Below are 20,513 nucleotides of genomic sequence, written 5' to 3'. Positions count from 1 at the left end.
AACAAAAAAGTTTAATGATGATATTTACGTTGTATCAGTAAGAAAGTTTCTAGCATTGAGCTGAGTATTTCTTACACTGTTCTGATGAAAAATCTCATAAATTATTCACAGTGCTAGAACAATGCTATCCTAAAAGGAAACAATTAAAAAAAATAAACATTGAGAAGTAAAAACCATAGAACCAAAATATATATTCATGATACAGGTAATTATTGTTAGGATAATCTCTTTTTATTGACACGTTGCCAGCAATCCATTCATCCATTTAGTCTGTAAGGAAAATATATATCTAAACTCTTTAAACTAAAATCTTTCTTTCCCTATTGCCCTAATAAAGAACATTATAGGGACAGATATGTGTGCCAAGTTCTATAAATCAGTGGTATGCATTATAAAACAGATAAAATATCAATACAGATATTGAACAGGTATCTTACAAAATCCAAGGCCTCTGGCATATAATACTGACCTTATTAATCAAGTGACCAAAATAATCAACAGAATTTTGATTATATACCTTAATTATTACTTGACTATCAAGTAAATATACAAAAAAATTAGCTCATTCCAGCTTTTTAAATTAGAGGGTTTATTGCAGCTGTTCTGAATCATATAATTGTAAATGTATTACGTACTGTAAGACATCACTTTGGATCATGGCCACTTCTGATTGGTATTTTTCATTGCTTCTGGAATGTTATGGACTAAATTATTGCTTGAATAATCATTAAATTAATGGATAATGACATAATATGCAGCCATAAGTGCATTAGCAAAAGAGCTACACTCCAATCAAAACATACTTCTTCTATTTTGCACTGATTACATTGTCTCTCCAGGAGAGCTTTACCCACAGCTTGGTTGGTAAAGCTCCTTGATTTACAGAAGATTTGTGAGAACCAAATAATCCACTTCATCTACGAGGGTGCACGCACACAGCGTATGGACAGGGTGCCAGCGTCAGGCCGAATCGTCCGTTCAGGGTAGGAGGAGGCGTTCCCTCTGGCAGTCTGAATCTGAAGGCCTGCAGTAAGCTGGTAACCGCCAGGAACAGCTCCATCTTCGCCAGCTGTTCACCCATGCACACCCTGGGACCTGAAGGATACAGCGGATAAATCATTACCCCCCGGTGCAAGGACAATTAAAATTCAATTTTAGATCAGTGTCTTAGTTATTTGGCCCACATGAGTAAGGAATTACATACCAATCCCGAATGGTATAAAGCATTCTATCCTGAGCAACTTTCCCTCATCGTCCAAGAAGCGTCCTGGGTTGAAGCTGTCTGGGTCGTCCCACAGAGTGGGGTCTCTATGGACAGACCACAGGTTGGGCACAATAAGGGTTCCTTTGGGAATAGTGTAGCCTCTGAACTCTAAAAAAAAAAAAAAAAAAAAGAGGAAAAACACATTAAAAGGCCATCACCTCAGCGAATCAAATCCTTGTGAAATGATGACGAAGCAACCAAATTCAGCTCTGTATATCTTTATTATCCCTGATATACAATTATTGTATATCATAATAATAATTGTCTTTTTTGTCCAAGTGTGGAAATGTGCCTTTAGCCTCACAGGTAGGTTAGCAAAACATGCATACATGCAATAAATAGCACAACATACACAGACAACACTAACGGACACCAGTGTGAATGGTGATCATTATTGAATTTAACAAATGTATTGCATTTGGAATGAAATACCTTTTTGTTAATGTTCTTGGTTTCTGCAGCGGCTCTATAGCATCTTTTTTATGAATCCTTTAAAATGGGGATGAACAAGATCAGAGACAATTTGTTGGGCTTTTTGTTTCACTTGCATTTACACACAGATCCCAGTTGTTTCTGCTCTTTCCTAATCATTTTACTGACCATCACTGAGATTCTGGACAGTCTATTTTTGTTCTGAGCCCCCAGGTGCTCGTACCATGTACACATGTTAAAAGTTTAACATCTGTAAACGGTCTCAAAAGTGTTCTGGCTTATATCATATGAATTTATTTTCCTGATTTTATATCAAAGTTTGAGTTTACTGTTGTGGATTGACTGTTTATTTGATTTTGTTGTTTATCCTTTCTCATTGCGATCAAATGTTTTTATTTACGATCCTATGGATGTGATGTCTGGAGCCCTGGACCAAACGAATTTCCCTGTGTGGGATAATAAAGTAGGCTAGATCTGAAAAGGTGATCTGATAAAACTGTAAGGCTGTGAGTGCAGCAAAAAAAAAAAAAGGTTCCTAAATATTTAAACTCTTCTCTTTTCGGGCTGATCTAGGGCTGAAGCGATTCCTCGAGTAACTCGAATACTTGGATTACTTAAAATCATCGATGCATAATGATTTGCCTCGAAGCTTCGTTTGAACGATCTAACTAACGTTGTATACTGCTGCGTTTCCGCATGGATGATTATTACTGTCGCACAACGGACTGACGCAGCTGTGGAAACATGCCGTGAAGACTGAACTGCCCAGTTGCCCTTATCGTTAATCCTCGCAGTCTGCGCGGATTACAAAATGAAGAAAGAGACTGAAAATAGTGAGGGGCTAAGAGAACAGACAGGCGGGGGAAAACGACAGAAAGTTTGGGATCGTTTTAAGCTGCAAAAAAAACAAAAAACGTGTCACAGAGCAGACAAGACAATTAAGGTAACATTAACATCTGCATTCAGCAGTCTCCCATCCAGCGTTTTACACAACTACAGCATGCTACTCTGCAAATAGCCAATTTTTTGAAAACGAGCTAAAACGAAAGCGGTCGGTAAATTTAGCTGCTGGTGGAGACAAACCAGAACCAGCGCCTCCTGCACATGGCTACTTATGCACGTGAATGACGTCATCGGACCATGCCGATAGTATCTGCATTCTTCATTCTTTCTAAACTTCACTCAGATCAGCCTTCTGAGATTGTGTCCTTCTGAACAGTACCGTTGAATAGCCCTGCTGTTAGCTTTGTACAGTCACAACTACCTGGGCTTAGTGAACAGCTTTTTTGGCCTATGCGTAAAGAGCCAGAGGCATAGAGGAGAAGGGGGGGGGCGAAAAAGATTTAGATATGGGCCACCAAAAATGTACTTTGGACAACAGAATAAGGGGCTTGGTGGCCCGTGCTGCCAGTGCTTAAAAAATATATGCGTCTATTCCTGTTATTGTATGCAATTTAAGCAATACAATTGTTGCTTTTTCTAAAAATGAAATCTTTCTTTTGTATATTTACTATAAAGCAAAAGTATTTCTTATCCGATTACTCGATTAATCAATGGAATAATCTGTAGAATCCTCGATAACTAAATGAATCGATAGCTGCAGCCCTAGGCTGATCATTAATCACAACAGGTGGAAACTCATGACGGCCATTTTTGTGACTCACTATAAACAACTCCTTTCTCATTCATTAATAAAAATGGCACTGTTTACATCACTTAGGTAGCTCACCTATAGGTGTTTTTGGAATTACCTGTTGTACTGGAGGCCATGTGAGGAATAGCCAGAGGAACTGCTACAGTCAGTCTCTGCACCTCCATGATGGTGGCTTCAGTGAAAGGCAAACTTCCCTTATCAGTCATAGACGGGTCCCGATGTGTACCCAGCACTTCATCAATCTCTGCCTGGACCCTGTCTGAAATCAAAAGGGTAGAAACAATATTAAGCACATCATTTTAGGATGAATAATGAAGCCATCATTTCAACAAATGAGTGCAAATAAAGTGTGACTTTTGGACACAGTTTAAGATAATTTTAACGTTCTAGAAAGCAGAAGTCAAGTGCATGTTTTGATCTGCTGATCAATGTGGTTGTGAAAGAGTTGGAGAAGTGGTTAAATGCATAATCGAGCCAGACATGTTGTTGTCCTGAAACAAGCAAGTATTTGAGCCGTGGGTTCCCACAGCAGTTTCCAATTCCTTTTTCCAAAGGGTTTTTCATTTATGTAGAAAAACAACGTCTGTTGTTCATATACGCCTAAAAACATTTCGCATTCGCTTCTACGACATAAGTGTCACCCGTCAGTATTCAACTACACATTTTAAAGCTGAAATTATATTTTATATCATATTTTATTACTGAAATAATAAAAGAGTTGCATTGATTTAAATATAGTAAATTGTGTGTCGATTTTTGATTTGTGTGTCCATTATTTTTCTTTATTCATCAAAAACCTGTGAAAAAAATCCATTGGAAATCTTTCATGGGACCTGTGAGCAGAGGTCACTTTCTGGTCGGCCACTAGGAAGCCATAATTGTTTTGCTACTTTATAACTTCTGATTGGAGATATGTCAGATATCGCAGGTGATGATCAGTCAATCAGTTTTGCACAAGCAAACTACACAAAGTGCTACATTTTCCAAGGGCATGATAGCAGTCTGGAAAGGACTATTGCTACGTTTACCTTGGATATCAGGGTGTAAGACCATGTAGAGCAGAATCCACAAAACAGAATTAGCGGTGGTGTCAGTGCCAGCTATGAAGAGATCTCCTATTATATAAAAGAGATAATCTTCTGTGAAGCTGCTGTCCTCCTGGACCGACATCTCCTTCAAGTACATGTCGACGAGATCCCTCGGGTGGTCAGGATTGAATGTTTCCCGGTGATTTGCAATAACCCTCTTCAGAAACACCGTGATGTCTCCTTCCACCTGACGCAACTCCTTGAAGACCCCAAAAGGAAAGTAGTACAGCAGTGGGAAGATGTTGATGAGGACTGCAGGGCTGTTCACACAGATCTCCAGCCCACGATCCATCAGGTCCAGCATATTACGGAACTGGCGGTCTTCGTGATGGAAGCTCTGTCCCAGGATCAGCGAGCAGATGACGTTTGACACAGCGTTTCTGATCAGCGGGGCCGGGTCCACACCAGCGGCACCCGACCCCTCATTCAGTCGCATCAGCTCTGTCTTGACGCTAGCCAGGCCTCGAAGGATGCAAGGCTCCAAGCTCAACCTCCCCAGACCAAAGTTTCGGAGTGTGGCATGGCAGAATTTGCGCTGCTTTTTCCACACTGGCCCATAAGGTGCAAAGACTATTCCTGAAGTTTAAATAAACCAGAAAAGGGATGGCATATTTAGTCAGTTTTCATTCTTATCTTTATGGATTTGTCAAACTAGGGCTGGGCGATACAGAGAAAATCAAATATCACAATATTTTTGATCAAATACCTTGATATCGATAACGCAACGATATTGTAGTGTTGACTATTGCTGCTTTCACAAAATATTAACACAATGAGATTTTTGATAAATAAGCATCAGTAATGTGGATATAATGACTAAGTGGGTAAAGGCAAATAATGGAACAGTTACAACAGGCTGGTAGGTTCAGAAAATGACATCACTTTACTGTAATGCAGCCTTTAAAACCAGGAAAAGACAACACTTATGTCATATTACGATATCCAAAACCTAAGACGATATCTAGTCTCATATCACGATATCGATATAATATTGATATATTGCCCAGCTCTACGTCAAACTGTAAAATAAGTTATTACATTATGAGAAAATTATGAACTAGCACAGAAATGTTAAAGAATGTAATTCACATTCACTGCATAGTGTAATAATTTAAAACGAGTACTCTCTATGTCTTCTTAAAGCATAGGAACCCTTCTAGTTTTGCATGACACAAGTGGAGTCCTTCATCTAAAGCAACTGGACTTTGTCTGTTTGATCTAAATAGGACAGTTAATCAGTTCCAAATTAATGAAGCCTCTTGGACAAAAATAAGCTTTACTGTATATACTGTGTGATTCTTAGCATGTGAAATAATTGTTACATACGTAACTAGAAGGGCTTATATATCTTAGTATACTAAGTTAGATATAGTTATCTCAAGCATTTTGGCTATCAAATCTTGAGAAAGTGGATTACTCAGGATTGTCTTTAAAAGTATAAGATGCGTAACAAGCCTGCTATAGGAATATCTCACACACAGAAATGGAAGCTGTCCCCAAAACATTATTAGAAATTAATCTTTTGCACTTTTTCAGAGCAAGCTTACATTGTTTTCTTCTTTTTCTAACACATCCCAATTACCAACTTGTGTCTCTACAGGCCCACAAGTACATTTTGTCCATGCAGGTTTAAGTTAGAGGTTCAATGTTTTACACCCATAGACTGTTAAGTCTACGGCTACACCTTAGAAATCTTGAATTTATCATTTAATATGGCTGTGGTGTGACAATATGCCCACTCAGTTTATTGGGCTATATTATGAGTAGAGACATATTAGAATAAAGACCTCTCAGACAATAGCCGCAGTACTGCAAATTGCAGCCTCCAAAAGAACAATAAAATCGAATCAACACTTCTCAAAAGTTGAAGATCAATAAAAATGATCCTTTAATGAAAACAATTGTTTACCTTTGCGTTTCGTCATGATAGTGATAGCAGGGATATCTGGTCTGTCGGAGAACACCCTGGAATGGTTTGAGAGAGCATCCTTGACCACTTCATAGCCATTAAGCACAACCATCAACTGACTCCCTACAAAAAGGCTGTACACGTTACCATACACGTTGGCTTGTTCCGTTAAAACAACCATAGCGTTTTTGACGGTGCCGTCTGAATGCAGTCCAAACCTCCCCCGGATGAAAGAGGGGATGAGAAAGCCGCCGAAGTTACCGACTAAGGGCCACGGCTTCGGACCTGGCGGGATATTTGCCAGGTCCCGTCGGTTCTGATTAATGACCTTAACTAAATAAAACACTAGCAAGAATACTAGCAAAGATATATGTACGTGCGAGAGTTCTGCGCTGCTGAGACTCTCCAGCCATGACAGCGACGCCATGGTGTGAATTCAGTGACCTGACAATACCTGCTATTCCATGTTTAAGAGTAGCCTATGCATACAGTCCGAGTAAAATCATAAATGATACACCAATTTCACAAAACTGGCATTTATCTGCGAAGCTCAAGCTATTCTTGTGTTGTTGTGAAACGGCAAGTGTCAACATTGTACCGTATTTGGCTTCCTATTGGCTGACAGCGCTGTGGCCTGCTGTGATTGGTGCACTTCGACAGTGACGACAAAAGATATACCAGCCCACCACGGCCTATTTGCTACAATGTAACAACCATGGATGTAGACAACAAACCCCTAACAATCTAGGAAAATACTATAAAATAAATGCTCAAGTGCCTCTTGGGGAAGGGCTACCATAAAGTTACTCTCAGATATTAAAATGTCCATTAAATAAGCAATAATATAATACTTTATTGAAAAAAAAACATATGCTATAGTTTGAACAACCCCATCCCAAACATCATTATCAATGTTGTGGAATGATTTTCATACATTCAATTCAAAGGGGAGTAAATAGCAAAGAGTACAATTAAATTACCATCAAGTGGGCTTTGTCTTGCCATTTGTCCATTCCTTTTTTTGTATGTGACTAAAGTTGCATGAATAAAACTTACATTTGTTTAAAACATACATAAATACATGAAAACTCTGAGGACAGAAGAGACCATATTAAATATTCAATCCAAATTTAGCATTTATATTTAATGCTGAATTTGATAATAGTTTAAGTAAAAATACATTTCTTGTGACTTGTGAGAAATAGAAAGAGATCCACGAAATAACATTGCCTAAAACATGCAGTTGCAGTATACAGCATAATGATGACTTAGACTGATGATTTCATTAAATCAAAAACACACTTAAGCCTTAGTATGGTTAAACTTTAATACAACAGTACAATGTTTAGACAACAGCTAGGATATACAGTACACACTCAAGACTACTTAAATGATACAACATGAATACAAAATTAGTAATAATAATAATAATAATAATAATAATAATAATAAAATACTCAGAATAAAACTGTTTTGGTACACCTACTGACATTGAACACACTAAGGCACCTTGTGACTTGAGCACATTGAAATCATATTGAGGTAAACCCCGTCAACACATACAGTATGAAAGACTTACGGTAGCATATTTAACCCTTGTATTGTCCTTCGTGTCATGGAGACGTGGTTAGTTTATTTACATTTTGTATTAGCCTGTCCAAACACGTTCGATCGCAGCACGGGTCTCTGGGACGCCCCCCGTGCCAGTTCACGTGAAATGACATCACATAGTACGCGAGGGTCACCAGGGGACCCGAAGCTCAACGCCAGACCAATGCAAAAACGTCAAATAAACTGAACGGGTCCCGAAATCAAATCAAATCAAATCTTGCAAATGCTGCAACAAACCTGCAAGTCTGTTGCAGCAAACTGTCCGTTCATGTCTAAGTTCACTAGGAGCTGGGTTACAAAAACAATGACGACTTTGCAGGACTTCTCATAAATAATAACATCAAAGAACACAGAGAGACAATATGATTGACTTCATTTTTGCAGAGACATTTCTTTCATTGCTATGCATTTGGTATCATTACGTTCCTGTCCAGTAGACAGGGATATCAGGGTCACGTCACTCCTCTCGTGTGCTCTGTACCATGGAGTACTTCTTGCAGGGGTTCTTAAGGCAGGCAGGGGGCCAGGTGATGGGCCAACTGTAAGAGCATGGCACCGAGGTTTGGACGTTCCTCTCCATGAAGTTGAACAGGGGGTTCCACCAAGTGTTGGTGAGGTAGTTGTTGGGCGAGCATTTCAGAGTCTGTCAAGAAAATAATAGTTATCCTTTAGAATAGAACAGGAATAAAACAAGTTGTTGTTTGTATATATATATATATATATTATATTTATATCAAGGAATGCAGCTCAAAGTGCTGCAGATGAAAGGGTCAAAGACTTCCTTTCGTCATAAAGTGACTTGTTTATAATATTTAAAAGTTGCTTTTGGTGCAATGGCATGTGAGACCCCTTACAGAAAAAACACGTGATCACATGTGCAAAAAATATGTGATCACATGGGAAATTCATGTGGTTTTTCTGTAAGGGATATTTCCCATAGCCATAAAAGGATGAAGCATGCTAAAAATAAAAATGAAAAATAAAATAGTTGCTTGGCGCCACCAACTGACAAATTTGTTTTGGCCAGTAGAGGGGGCAAATCACCATGTTGAGACTGACTGTGACTGTGATGGGAATGGGAATGATATCTGGTTATGAAACAACACAGTCTATAAATATACTTGTACTTACTCCAAATTATATGTAATATATGGACAATTTCCTTTAAACATACACTGTAATACATTATTGTGTTGGCATGTAGCTCTTAGCTGGTACACTTGAGGTAAACTCTAGGAACAAAATACAGCCATGTCACCAGAGAGACAGTAAAGACCCCCAAGCATAATGATTAATGTGTAACAAGGTTCAATGAAAGGGGAACTATTACTTACAACTTCACTTTATTCTTTATTCAGGACACAAAAAACTTTCTGCCACAACTGAGTAATTTTCTCTTAGCCACTGACACCATCAATGTTCGTTGGTAATTATGTTTTACAGTTAATCATTCTTTTGATTTCATTCCAGAAATTAATAGGACTATTGTATTGCATTGTATTGTATTGTCAGTTTATAAAGTCATATATAAAGACGCCGCCGCCTGCTTTAAGAGGCGATTTTTACACATTTAGTCAGATTCCAGACTAAACGGTTTGTTTTGCTCCGCAGCAAAAGTATAAAGTGGACCAAAGAGTTTTAAGTCGCCTACATTTTAATTTTTAAATGTATTTTTAGTTAAAAAATTTGCTCTGAAGTTTTTTTTTTTTTACTCTCTTGCACTCCAACATGCACACAAACAGCAACCCAGTGTTCAGACCTGTAAATTGGCCATGGTGTGGTACCACCAGAACAGGCGGGAGGTGATAAAATAGGCCACGACCACATCCACACTGTAGTGCTCATGTGCCACCAAGATGCACACCACACCCACGGCACTCAGCAGCCAGCACATCAGATGGTACCACCAAAACGACCGCGGCGAGTCTTTAAAAAGAGGGGAGGAAAGACAAGAGTTTACAACAACATCCATTTGTGGTCTGCTCTTCCATGTTCTCCCTCTGTCAAAAAAGTCTGGAGCATTTCAGTGCAATGTGACAAGAACAGGGATTTTCTGAAACACACAGATAAGCCAGGCTACAGCAAAGAACATGGTTATAAGGAAAACTTCAAACAACTTAACCTCTGCTTTATCCAGAAATATACAGCTTAAAAATATATAAAACATATATAACAATCTCTGCTATCAAACTTTGAAAATGTGAAAGAAAGAAAGAAAAACAGTAGCTGTGGCAACACGTCAGTCATTTGTATTCTATTAGTTCCTAGAAGTTCCACTTGTAGCTGTATAAAATATAGTGGGGGCTATATGGGATGATAATGGAAACAGACAATATCATTTATATATTATTCATGGGAAATTACCATGAATAATTCAAAACAAAGCAAACAAACAACTGATACTTTGAATACTCACACTCCTTGATGAATAGGTAGGTGAGGGTGAGCATCACAGTGTGTCCACTGTAAAGGAAGTCTCCACACAAGAGGTGGGAGTTTGTCATAGACAGACCTCCACCTGAAATCAGACGTAGAATTCGTTGCATTTTTGCATGGGAGTCTCCGTGGAGCTGATTGAGAAAAGGAAGTAAACAGGGAGAAACAGACAAACACTGGATTAGCGGAAACATTAGAAATGGAACTAATGATTAATTCATCTACAATACCTTTTTTCAATTAATCAACTATTAACTCCACAAAATGTCAGAAAACAAGTGAAAAAATATCCATCACAAGTTCCCAAAGCCCAACAAATTCAAATTGTTTGTTTTGTCTGAACCAACAGTTCAAAAGTCAGATACATAACATGTACAGTGACGTAAAACAAAGAAAAGAAGCTAATTCTAATGATTAGGCCTAACTGATTTTTAAAGGTTAAAGGTGCTGTAGGTAAGACTTATAAAACTAACTTTCTGTCATATGAAACTGACCCTATATTCCAGTAGAACTACATGAAGCAGGTAATAAAAAAAAAGAAAAGAAATCTGGCTCCTCTGGCACCACCTACAGCCAGTAGTGACATTCATTCTCCCTTGTGGTGAAAGGGGGTCTGTGTAACGCTTATCAATTCAATTTTCTAAGCATAAACGGACATTTGGAAAACAGAAAAATGGGTTCAAATATCCAATTTTATATTTTTTCCGCCTTGATAAATAAAAAATTGAATCTTTAAACTGTTTTTCCAATTTTTCTGTTTTTATTCAGAGGATCAGAAATTTAGAAAATTACAAAATTGCGTCTGGGCTCCAATTATTCAATACTGCAATGTATTCTCTCCCTCGTTCCGCCTAGCTAGCTTATTTTTTGGTCCATATGCAGTTAATGAGCTGCATATTCCGCAAAGTAGAGGAAGAGAATACCATGGCAGTATTATGAATAATTGGAGCTCAGACTATTCTCTATAATTAAAAAACAGAAAAATGGAAAATATAGATTCAACAATTTTTTAATTTGTCAAGGTGGAAAAAATAAAAAATGGATATTGTGAATCAATGTCAAATTGCAAATGTCTTGAAAAACTTGAACGCATAAGCGTTACACTGACCAAAGGGGCTTAGGAGACTGTTTTGGGCTTTAGCAGAAAGGGGGGAGGGACTGAGAAGTTGTTGATGTTAAAATGTTTTGGCTAAGTCCTGGATCTTCGCAATCCTACCTGCGGCACCTTAACAGCTCACTTCTTACAAGTAGCTCAAGGCTTTTGATAAACTGTCCAAAACATTTCAAATTCTTGAGAACAAAGCAACTCCTAAACTGTCCAACCTCGGATCCTTTTGCACAACAAAACCCATCAAACAACAGTCTGGAGCACATGTTTTTGATCAAACATTGTTGCACCTCAGTACAGTTGGTGTCCTGAGGCAGTAAAAAGTCAAAATGGCTTTTTATATATCTGCCTCTCTTGTGTGGCTGTGCAAAATGAGTCCCAGAGGGTGCCCGAGAGTACACGGTTGAACAACGACAGCTGATGCCCGCTCTGATGTTTGCATTCTCCTCACCTTAGGAGCACAAGTCATATGCATGCCAGGCACAGGCAGGGTGGTGATGTACATGGTGACACAGCGGTACAAGTACAGGGTGCCAATGAGGAAGAAGAACCGCCTGCTTGCTATTGACCTGTAAATATATAATGTAAGAACCACAATGGAGTGAGTGCAGAAATATTTTTGTATTTTTTTGTATATATTTATGGCCAAATGTGTAAGATATGATGTCAAAAGTGGAATTAAATTAAACACTTTTAGCTATCTACAGTAAAACTTCAGTGGTGAGGGTCTGGTTTTTTATAGCAAAGACTCCTTTCTATTCATGTTGAACATGTTGGCATTTCCTGAATAACCAGAAAGGGACATACAGAGCATAGATACATTAACACACAAAACAGTTAACTATTTATTGAGCAAATAAACACGGTAGAACAGCTTATCCTATAAATAAAAAATTTCTCTTTGAATTTTCACTTGACTTTTTTGTCTTGCATTAAAAGAAAAGCCTGGTGCTATTCTGTATTTTCTTCTTCTCAACAAATCTTGAGAAAAAACCAAAACCACCATTTTTTTTTTACAAGGCAGGCCTGTGACACAGAGAGAAAAAAAGATATATCAGGCATTTGCTGACACAGACACAACTTATTATTAGGATTCATTTTTTGTTTGTTTTGGTCTTTGGGATCAGGGGATTTGTTGACAATAAGAACAATTTACGTAGAATATCACCAGACTTCCCTAAAGCTGACAATAAACAACTTGTACAATAGATAATCAAAGGTTCTGACCTGTATCTGAAGAAGAACAACTGGATCATCCAAATGGCCAGCAGCACCATGCCATTGATCTCTGTCACTGTAAATGCCCATTTGACCCTGTCAATATAGTCAAAAAACTTATCAGGAAGTGGCGGGCTGCTTTCTTTGGGGGGGACCCTCTCGTGGACTATAGTGATGACGACTGTTGTCAGGACCAAGTTAAAGCCAGCATAAAAGAAGGCCAATGCTGTCTTCCACCACTCCATGGGCAGACGATTTATCTTGGACTCTGGCACGGAAATCTTCACGTAATCATTATGCCTCCCTATGCCTTTCCGAAAGCCCCTCTTTGTATCCTCTCCCCCAGGTGTGTGGACAGGACAGTTTTTACCATTGCTGGGCGCAGCACCAGCCTCCATTCCTGGGTTCAGACTATTAGCTGCAGAGTCTTTCGCATCCACAAGCTCCTGTGATGCCATGGGTGCCTGCACTGTCCATCCACAGGCACCGCTCCTCTGGGTTGAGGTTTTTTAGCTGTCATGAGAGAGAACGAAAGGTTGAAAACTGACTTTTAGATTTGGAAAGCACAAGCATACTGTTCGTATCTGCACAAGATAGAACAGCACAAAGGTATGGTACTCCTTGGTTTCAGTAGGCTAAGGATGTCAAATCACCATGATGAAAAACAGAGAGGAGATGAACTCTGGTTTACTTATGTTTCCACTCTTCCTTATCTTAGGGATTAGCAAAGCAAGATATGGAGCTTTTATTAATGTACAGTTCTTGATTCCACTGGCTGAAATGTCCATTTTAGACTGAAATACTATTTTTGAGTTTATAGAAGCCAACTATTCTAGATGTGGTTGTTTGAGTTAAGGCTGTGTGTTACATTTTCCTTTCCCTGGACATTCACCAGAACCACTGTGACAGTTTTCTGTTTGGACGTTTAGTCAGACTTTTATTTTGGACCTTCCAATGTCTTTCCGCCTCACTGCTTTGTTTTCGGATTTTGTCCTGAACAAGCAGCTGTATTGTCACTTTTCTGGTCACTTTTCATTGTCAAAAATTGTGTGTCGCAACAGAGGAATTTGCATGCAAGTATTAAGCTGCATGAATGAAAAGTTGACTAAACTAAATGAAACTCAACTTGTTGAGAGTGAAAGTTCATTCTTGATCTTAGACACAGTAGTTTACAAAACAATCTCACCACCACCATGGTCCATTTAGTAGCTGTTCTGGAGCTTTTGATCATATAACTCCTGTGATGAGCCCACTAGGTGTCCCTGTGTCTTTAGTTCTGCTGGTTTCCCTTTTGTCGTCCAGGATCCGGGTCAAGGGAGTGAGTAGTCTTTGTCTTAATGAGGCACATCTGGGCTGGTGTGGTTCTGGCTATACAAGCTCACCACCTTCCCATAGACCCTCTTTCTTCCCTCACCGCAGCTGTAATTTTGGTTTTTCTTGCTACAGACATTTCCATACATGCATACATGTATTTCTTTGGTAAATAAATGCCTATTTTACGCTAACACCTTGTCTGGCCTCCCATTCTTGTCGCAACCTTGGAGCTTGGTTGTGACAAATGGGGGCTTGTCCGGGATCGCCATTTTTACTTACATAAATAAAATAATGGGTGGATTGTTGGGAGGCAGAGGTAAATGATTTGTATTGACACCCATAAGACAAACAAAGTTGGAGTGCAATGTTTGTTGTTGAGCTCTTTTCTGTTTATGACTTGAGAGAGCACTACAACAATGGCCATTTTCATTCTTTCATGTCTGAAAAGGCTTTTAGTCCCTTTAACAGCTCCATTAATGGATTTGAGTATTCTCCTATCAGCCCTGAAATGCATCACAATAAATGTCTTCTGGGATACATGCAGAAAGGTATATTCACTTCAACCTGGCACTAGGGCAAAATAGGGGATACAAATTGAGTATGGTTCGATACAAGAGAGCTGCTGAAAGTATCAGTTTTCTCAGAATCAATTTATGGGAAAATATTACAGTGGCTTATTGTAGAATGCCCTCTGACTAACCCATAGCATATTCAGCTACTGTTATGCAACTGATGGATGGCTACAGAACACAAAGTCTGACAGACTTTAAGTGAGTTAAAGGGGTCATAAGGTATATAAATAATGACCAAGATGGCAAAAAAGATCAACAAGAGCAGACAAACAAACAATATAAGCAAATTACAATGCCATGTACCTTATGTCAGTGAGATTATGCAGCTCTGTGATTAGTTATATTGTAAGTTGTGATCCTATATGTCAAGGACATGCACATATGTGTTCATGCAGCCACTCTGTTGCTGGTGTAGCTAAGTGTTTACATCATTAATGTGAGAAATTGTGAATGTGTCCTTTTGGTTTTTGTAATAAAACATAATTTATATGTTTACCTTCTTTAATATTGGCCATCTCAGTTTAAAGTTGTGAATTCAAAGATGTCTGTACTTGAGATAAACATCAGAGAGACAGGCTGTGGTGACAATGTCATCTAGAGAGAAATCCTGCTGCTGCTCCATAAACTGTGACAGCGCATGACGTCAGTGCCTGACAGCGATGCTGATGCTGGGTGTTGTCAGAGGTGCAACACACTTGACACCTTCAACCAGAGAGGGCAGGAAAACATTGCTACGTGGTTAATTTGGACAATAAAGTCCAAACTCAAGGTCCACTTGCTAGCTAGCACAGACAAGAAGACTGCATGATAAGGTTAAAAGCTCCAGAAAAAGCTAGTTAGCATACTTTCAACTCTAAGTTGGGATGGTTTTGTTGAATTCAAAGGTCAAGAATGAACTTTCACATTGTACTTTGTTAAGGTTACTGAACAATTACTTATGATGCTCGTCATGATCGTTGTAATGCTCTGATTTTCGGTTTATGGAGGGCGTAGTTGTTGTAAATATTGACTTTACTGTTTCCACAATTGTTGGAGAGGTACAATACTTTCTGTGTTGGGGTGGATTTTTTCTTCAAAAAACCTATACTGTTGGTGTTTCTGTCCTATATTTTCTTGTATCAGTGCATACTCTGTGACACAAAGGAGTTGGGAGATTTTTGTTTTTCCAGTGTAAAACTGCACTATGTGTACTGTACATGGAAGGTCAGCAGAGTCTCCATTAGACCAGTTTTCCACCGATCCCCTCCTCCCCAGTGCACACTACACAGTGTTTTCCCACCAGCCAGAGCACCCAGCACTCTAAAGGGATGGGTGGTGATGGAAAACTGGCATAAAAACCTATTCCACATGGTCACAGGCCGTAATGGATAACTTGGCTGCCTCCACTCGCTCATGCTATTTCAAGAGAAGCCACCCAGTTGCCTTTAAGGCTGTATTTTACTTCAGGGGAACCAAGGCTTTGACTCCATTTTGGGACCTGTATAATAACATGCTACTATTGCTGTCCACTCATTTTCTTCTTTACATCATGTGGATTGTCTTCATCAAAGGGAGGGTTAAAAATAAGTCACACCAGAGGTGGCCCAGCCCTCTCGGACCTGGTGACACTACAGAGAGGAGTTGACTCCATATGTTCTAAAATGTAATTGCTGTAAATCAAGCATGAAAACAGCATGTTCAGCAGTACGTCATGCTTCGGTTTTAGTTTTGACTTCCAAAATGTTTTGTTTCATTTCCAAAACAGATGGTCAAATTTTTAAATGTATAGTTCAAAAGTCTCAATGAAGAGGATGTGATTGAAGTATTTGGCACAAGTTTGTATAGCACGTTGACACTGTGTACTCTGCTGTTTAAAAATAAAGATGTATCCTCAATGGCTTTTTGATTAAAAAAAAAGATTATTTCTATGTGCTTTCAGAAATGACAAGATGGACAGATGGCTTTTAAAAAATAGTTATCAGTAGTAGCAGTGGTGTAAGAAGTTCAGATTCTCTACTTAAGTAAAAGCTGCAGAGCAGCAGTAATACAATGTTCTTAATAATACTTAAGTAAAGGTACATGCATATCTGTGAACAAAATGTAGGCCTACTTGAGTTATATTTTTATGTATTATATTATTGGATTGTTAAAACTGATGCCCTAATGTTTTAGCAGTCTTTTACTGTTGGTTCAGGTGAAGCTCATTTTAACTTCTTTACACTGCAGTGTGTAACAGTTTCCCTCCAAAATGTAGTGGAATAGTATAGTAGCATGGAATGGAAATAAGTACAAGTTTAACTTAGGTAGTGTTTGAGTAAATGTACTTAGTTACAGTACATTCTACCACTGATTAGTAGTAGTTGTATTAGTAGTAGTAGCAGTAGTAGTAGTAGTAGTAGTAGTAGTAGTAGTAGTAGTAGTAGTAGATGGTAATAGTAGAAGTAGTATTAGTAGAAAAAGTAGAAAAAGTATACTTGTAGTAATAGTAGATGTTGACATCACAGTATAGCAATAACATTAGCACAGGTTGTCATTACATAAGTAATAGTCCTATGTATTCATTTACCAGTAAACAGGTCATGTTAATAAAGGGAATGACAGAGTGTGTTAAAACTTTTGGTTTTAACACAATGATGTTCACCTCTTATACAGGACCCCATGACTATCTATGTATAACACTAGTTTGCTGTGCAATGCTGTTCAGCAAATCACACAAATACATATTCTTAGAAAGACCATGTGGTTGTATTTCTGGAAAGACATCCTCTTCTATAGTATACGCCAAAACGGTTGGAGCCAGTCCTACTTTTCTGGGTGCCATAACCACATGTGGGGTGGATACTGGCAGTAATGTCAGGTTCAGAACTGGGTGTCTCCCAGTTATTACAGAGCGGCAGTCTGTCACATGTGATGTGTGCAGCACAGCCGGATTTGAAGTTTACTTTTGGGGTGTAGCACAGTGGCACCACAGACAGCGTTAAACACCATGTTCCATATGAGGCTACTGGGTGGGGCAACAGGTCATTATCCTGTAATTAAGCTATCCCAGTCAAAGCTATTGCAGTTGGGAACTGACAGCTGAATTATTAGAATGGCATTAAAGCAGCTGTAGCACAAGCACACATAGTATCTGTGCTGGGTATATACTGTTTACATTAAGAAATAATATTTTTAAGTTGATGTGACAACTTACCTATTTAGGCTATCTGTGCGTGATGTGATGCTACTGCTAAATAGGCTACCCTAATAAATGTTGTGACATCATCATACCATAAACACGTAGTCTCCCAGCTCTGATCCATCGAATAGCCTACAACTTTTTGAATGAATCTATGCCAACACATGAGCCTTATATAGCCTACTACAAATGAAAATTCTGACATTGATTAGGCCTATGTCTCCTAAAATTCATATCCACAGTGTATTTCTCTATTTGTAAGCAAGACTGATTAAAAAAAAAAGTTGAATGTCAGGGGTATCAAATCCAGTCCGGCTATCCCAGCCTATTGAAGATCACACATCAATGCCGCAATTAAACGCATGAAACCAAACACATACCGTCGACATGATGAAAATATGTGTTTAGATTCACATGTTGCACAGTTTAGCATCCTTACCTGCCTTGCTCGGGCCTCCTAGCGCCTCTTCCTGTAGTTGCAGTTTCTTGAATCTCTGATGCTGCGCCCTGCTTGCTTGGTCGCTGCTCTGCTCAGGCTGGACTGTTTCATACCCGACAGTGACACTCGCTTTTGAGGGAGCGCTCCTCCCCGAACCCCCGCATATTCTTAGATCCATCGAGCCTCTGTAGGCTACCCAACCTCTTGTCTCGCATCCCCTTTAATTCAGAGTAACCGTCCTGTAATCAGCACAAGCATCGCCCTGTAACTTTGTTCATGTAAAATAGGTGTTCTAGGAGATTCACATCTTAAAGCAGTTATGGTGGAGTAGCACGGTGTTTTATTATAGGCTATGTGTGCATTTAATATGGAGGGACACAAGGTTCTATTTTTATCATTAGCCTATAAAATGTAAGCGTATATAATTAAATAGGCTTACTATTAAAATCCTTTTGCTTATTAAACCATACGTTCCCATTCTTTTAGGTTAGCCATAGCTTAATACAGTTCTCACCATAGAAATAGAATCACTTTCAAAATACAAGTATTCCAAATAATTAAATCTCATTATATCTGAATGAGAACTGTATTTTTGTTACTTGTAATTACGAACCGTTTGCTTTGTAAGTACTAGTTGCAGATCAGTTGAGTCGTTCAGCCAGTTAATGTGCTGAGCGACGATAACGAAACAAAACTGACATCAGATCAGATCAGTTCCCGTACCCTGTGCCCCGCCCTCCTCCCCCCGAGCCGACCACCGACTCAGGAAATGCGTCACTACGTCGCCGGTAAGCGGTGACGTGGCTGCTGGGGAAGCTCTTCCCGGTTGTTGTGCCAAGCTCCTCCGGGCTCCTCCATTCACTGGAGATACCTGTGCCACAAAAAAAAAAAAAAAAACTAACCTGTGCAAACTAACAGCCGAGCAGTTTGTCGTTTTGTGTGTTGTTTAAAGAGGTAGCTGGTTGAATTAGCCGCTGACTGCTGCCAGCCATGGAGACGTATGGCAACTCGCACAAGAAACAGAAGATAGGCAACGCTGCCGCGAACTGGGTGAGTTTTTCCTTTTGCCAAGTTGTGTCGATTGATCACATCCGCCAACTTTCACTAACCAGCTAACGTTACTAATGAGTTAACAGGCTTGCTAGCCAACTAGCTAATTAGCTAGCTAGCTTTGTAAACATTGCAGCTAACGGTAAGTAACGGCGATGCTAGCTCTACATTTAAAGCCGGTTGCTATCAGCGGCGAGACTGAAAAGACTTCGGTAAAGTTAGACAGAAATTGGCAGATTCGCAAGATTCGCGGGTTTGCGGTTCAATAAATCATAAGCGAAACGTGTTACTTACACAATAGGCAGCTCTATCTAACCGTAGGAAGGTAGACAACAAGCTACAACCCGGTTTTTATCCGAAAGTACCGTCTACATATGTGGATGAATGCAATGCATTCCTGTGAGCGTTCAGCTTTCATCCGAGCGTCTAGGGACCGTCTACAAAGTGCAAAACCGAAAGTGGATACAAAGATAAAAATTCAACCGCTTCACTGTTATTGAGCCTAGCTCTTCCAAAATCACTCTACACATCTAGGGCCTCCCTCTGAACATACTACACTGACTATTTTTTGGAAATATGGCTCAGCCTATTTTTAATGAATTTGTATTGGAAATAATTCAATACCATCAATGCTATTGAGTCTAGATCTTCCAAAATCACTCCACACATCTATGACCTCCCTCTGAACATACTACACCAACTAAGTTTTGAAAATCTTACTCAGCCTATTTATAATGAATTTTTATTGTGAAATATGTCAATACCGTCAATGATATTGAGTCTAGCTCTTCCAGAACCACTCCACACATCTAGGGCCTGTCTCTGAACATACTACACCAACTAAGTTTTGAAAATCTTACTCAGCCTATTTATAATGAATTTTTATTGTGAAATATGTCAATACCATCAATGATATTGAGCCTAGCTCTTCCAAAATCACTCTACACATCTAGGGCCTCCCTCTGAACATACTACACTGACTATTTTTGGGAAATATGGCTCAGCCTATTTTTAATGAATTTGTATTGGAAATAATTCAATACCATCAATGCTATTGAGTCTAGATCTTCCCAAAAATCACTCCACACATCTATGACCTCCCTCTGAACATACTACACCAACTAAGTTTTGAAAATCTTACTCAGCCTATTTATAATGAATTTTTATTGTGAAATATGTCAATACCGCATGATATTGAGTCTAGCTCTTCCAGAACCACTCCACACATCTAGGGCCTGTCTCTGAACATACTACACCAACT

General features: G+C 39.0%; 3 protein-coding genes across 5 annotated transcripts in view; 1 reads left to right on the top strand and 2 right to left on the bottom strand.

Moving 5' to 3' along the window:
• Positions 1–209: 209 nt before the first annotated feature.
• On the bottom strand, positions 210–6,944 carry LOC120559211 (cytochrome P450 2U1). Its single transcript, XM_039800764.1, has 5 exons — positions 6,348–6,944; positions 4,379–5,014; positions 3,448–3,609; positions 1,205–1,372; positions 210–1,095 (listed from the first exon to the last, which is right to left on the bottom strand). The coding sequence occupies exons 1-5, from the start codon at positions 6,772–6,774 to the stop codon at positions 914–916; spliced, it is 1,575 nt and encodes a 524-aa protein (XP_039656698.1). The 5' UTR covers positions 6,775–6,944; the 3' UTR covers positions 210–913.
• Positions 6,945–7,180: 236 nt separating this feature from the next.
• Positions 7,181–18,888, bottom strand: sgms2a (sphingomyelin synthase 2a). Of its 3 annotated transcripts, XM_039806291.1 has the most exons (7): positions 18,816–18,888; positions 18,203–18,441; positions 12,730–13,233; positions 11,954–12,071; positions 10,375–10,528; positions 9,718–9,884; positions 7,181–8,601 (listed from the first exon to the last, which is right to left on the bottom strand). In XM_039806291.1, exons 3-7 carry the CDS (start codon positions 13,176–13,178, stop codon positions 8,416–8,418), a joined length of 1,074 nt encoding a protein of 357 aa, XP_039662225.1. In that variant the 5' UTR covers positions 13,179–13,233; positions 18,203–18,441; positions 18,816–18,888; the 3' UTR covers positions 7,181–8,415. The 3 variants fall into 3 exon arrangements, with proteins under 3 accessions (XP_039662225.1, XP_039662144.1, XP_039662315.1); XM_039806210.1 differs by lacking the exon at positions 18,816–18,888 and having other exon boundaries at positions 18,203–18,807; XM_039806381.1 differs by lacking the exons at positions 18,203–18,441; positions 18,816–18,888 and having other exon boundaries at positions 11,954–12,285; positions 12,730–12,807.
• An 88-nt stretch (positions 18,889–18,976) lies between these two features.
• Positions 18,977–20,513, top strand: part of papss1 (3'-phosphoadenosine 5'-phosphosulfate synthase 1) — a 45,128-nt gene continuing 43,591 nt past the window's right edge. The window contains exon 1 of the mRNA XM_039799495.1: positions 18,977–19,252. Within this exon, the coding sequence (XP_039655429.1) occupies positions 19,193–19,252 (60 nt within the window). The 5' untranslated portion in view covers positions 18,977–19,192. The remainder of the gene's footprint in view (positions 19,253–20,513) is intronic.

This window comes from Perca fluviatilis, chromosome 1 (genome assembly GCF_010015445.1).
Source record: "Perca fluviatilis chromosome 1, GENO_Pfluv_1.0, whole genome shotgun sequence".
Classification (NCBI taxonomy): Eukaryota; Metazoa; Chordata; class Actinopteri; order Perciformes; family Percidae; genus Perca; species Perca fluviatilis.
The sequence above is the reverse complement of the archived record's forward strand: the minus strand, read 5'-3'. Positions and strand labels throughout refer to the sequence as shown.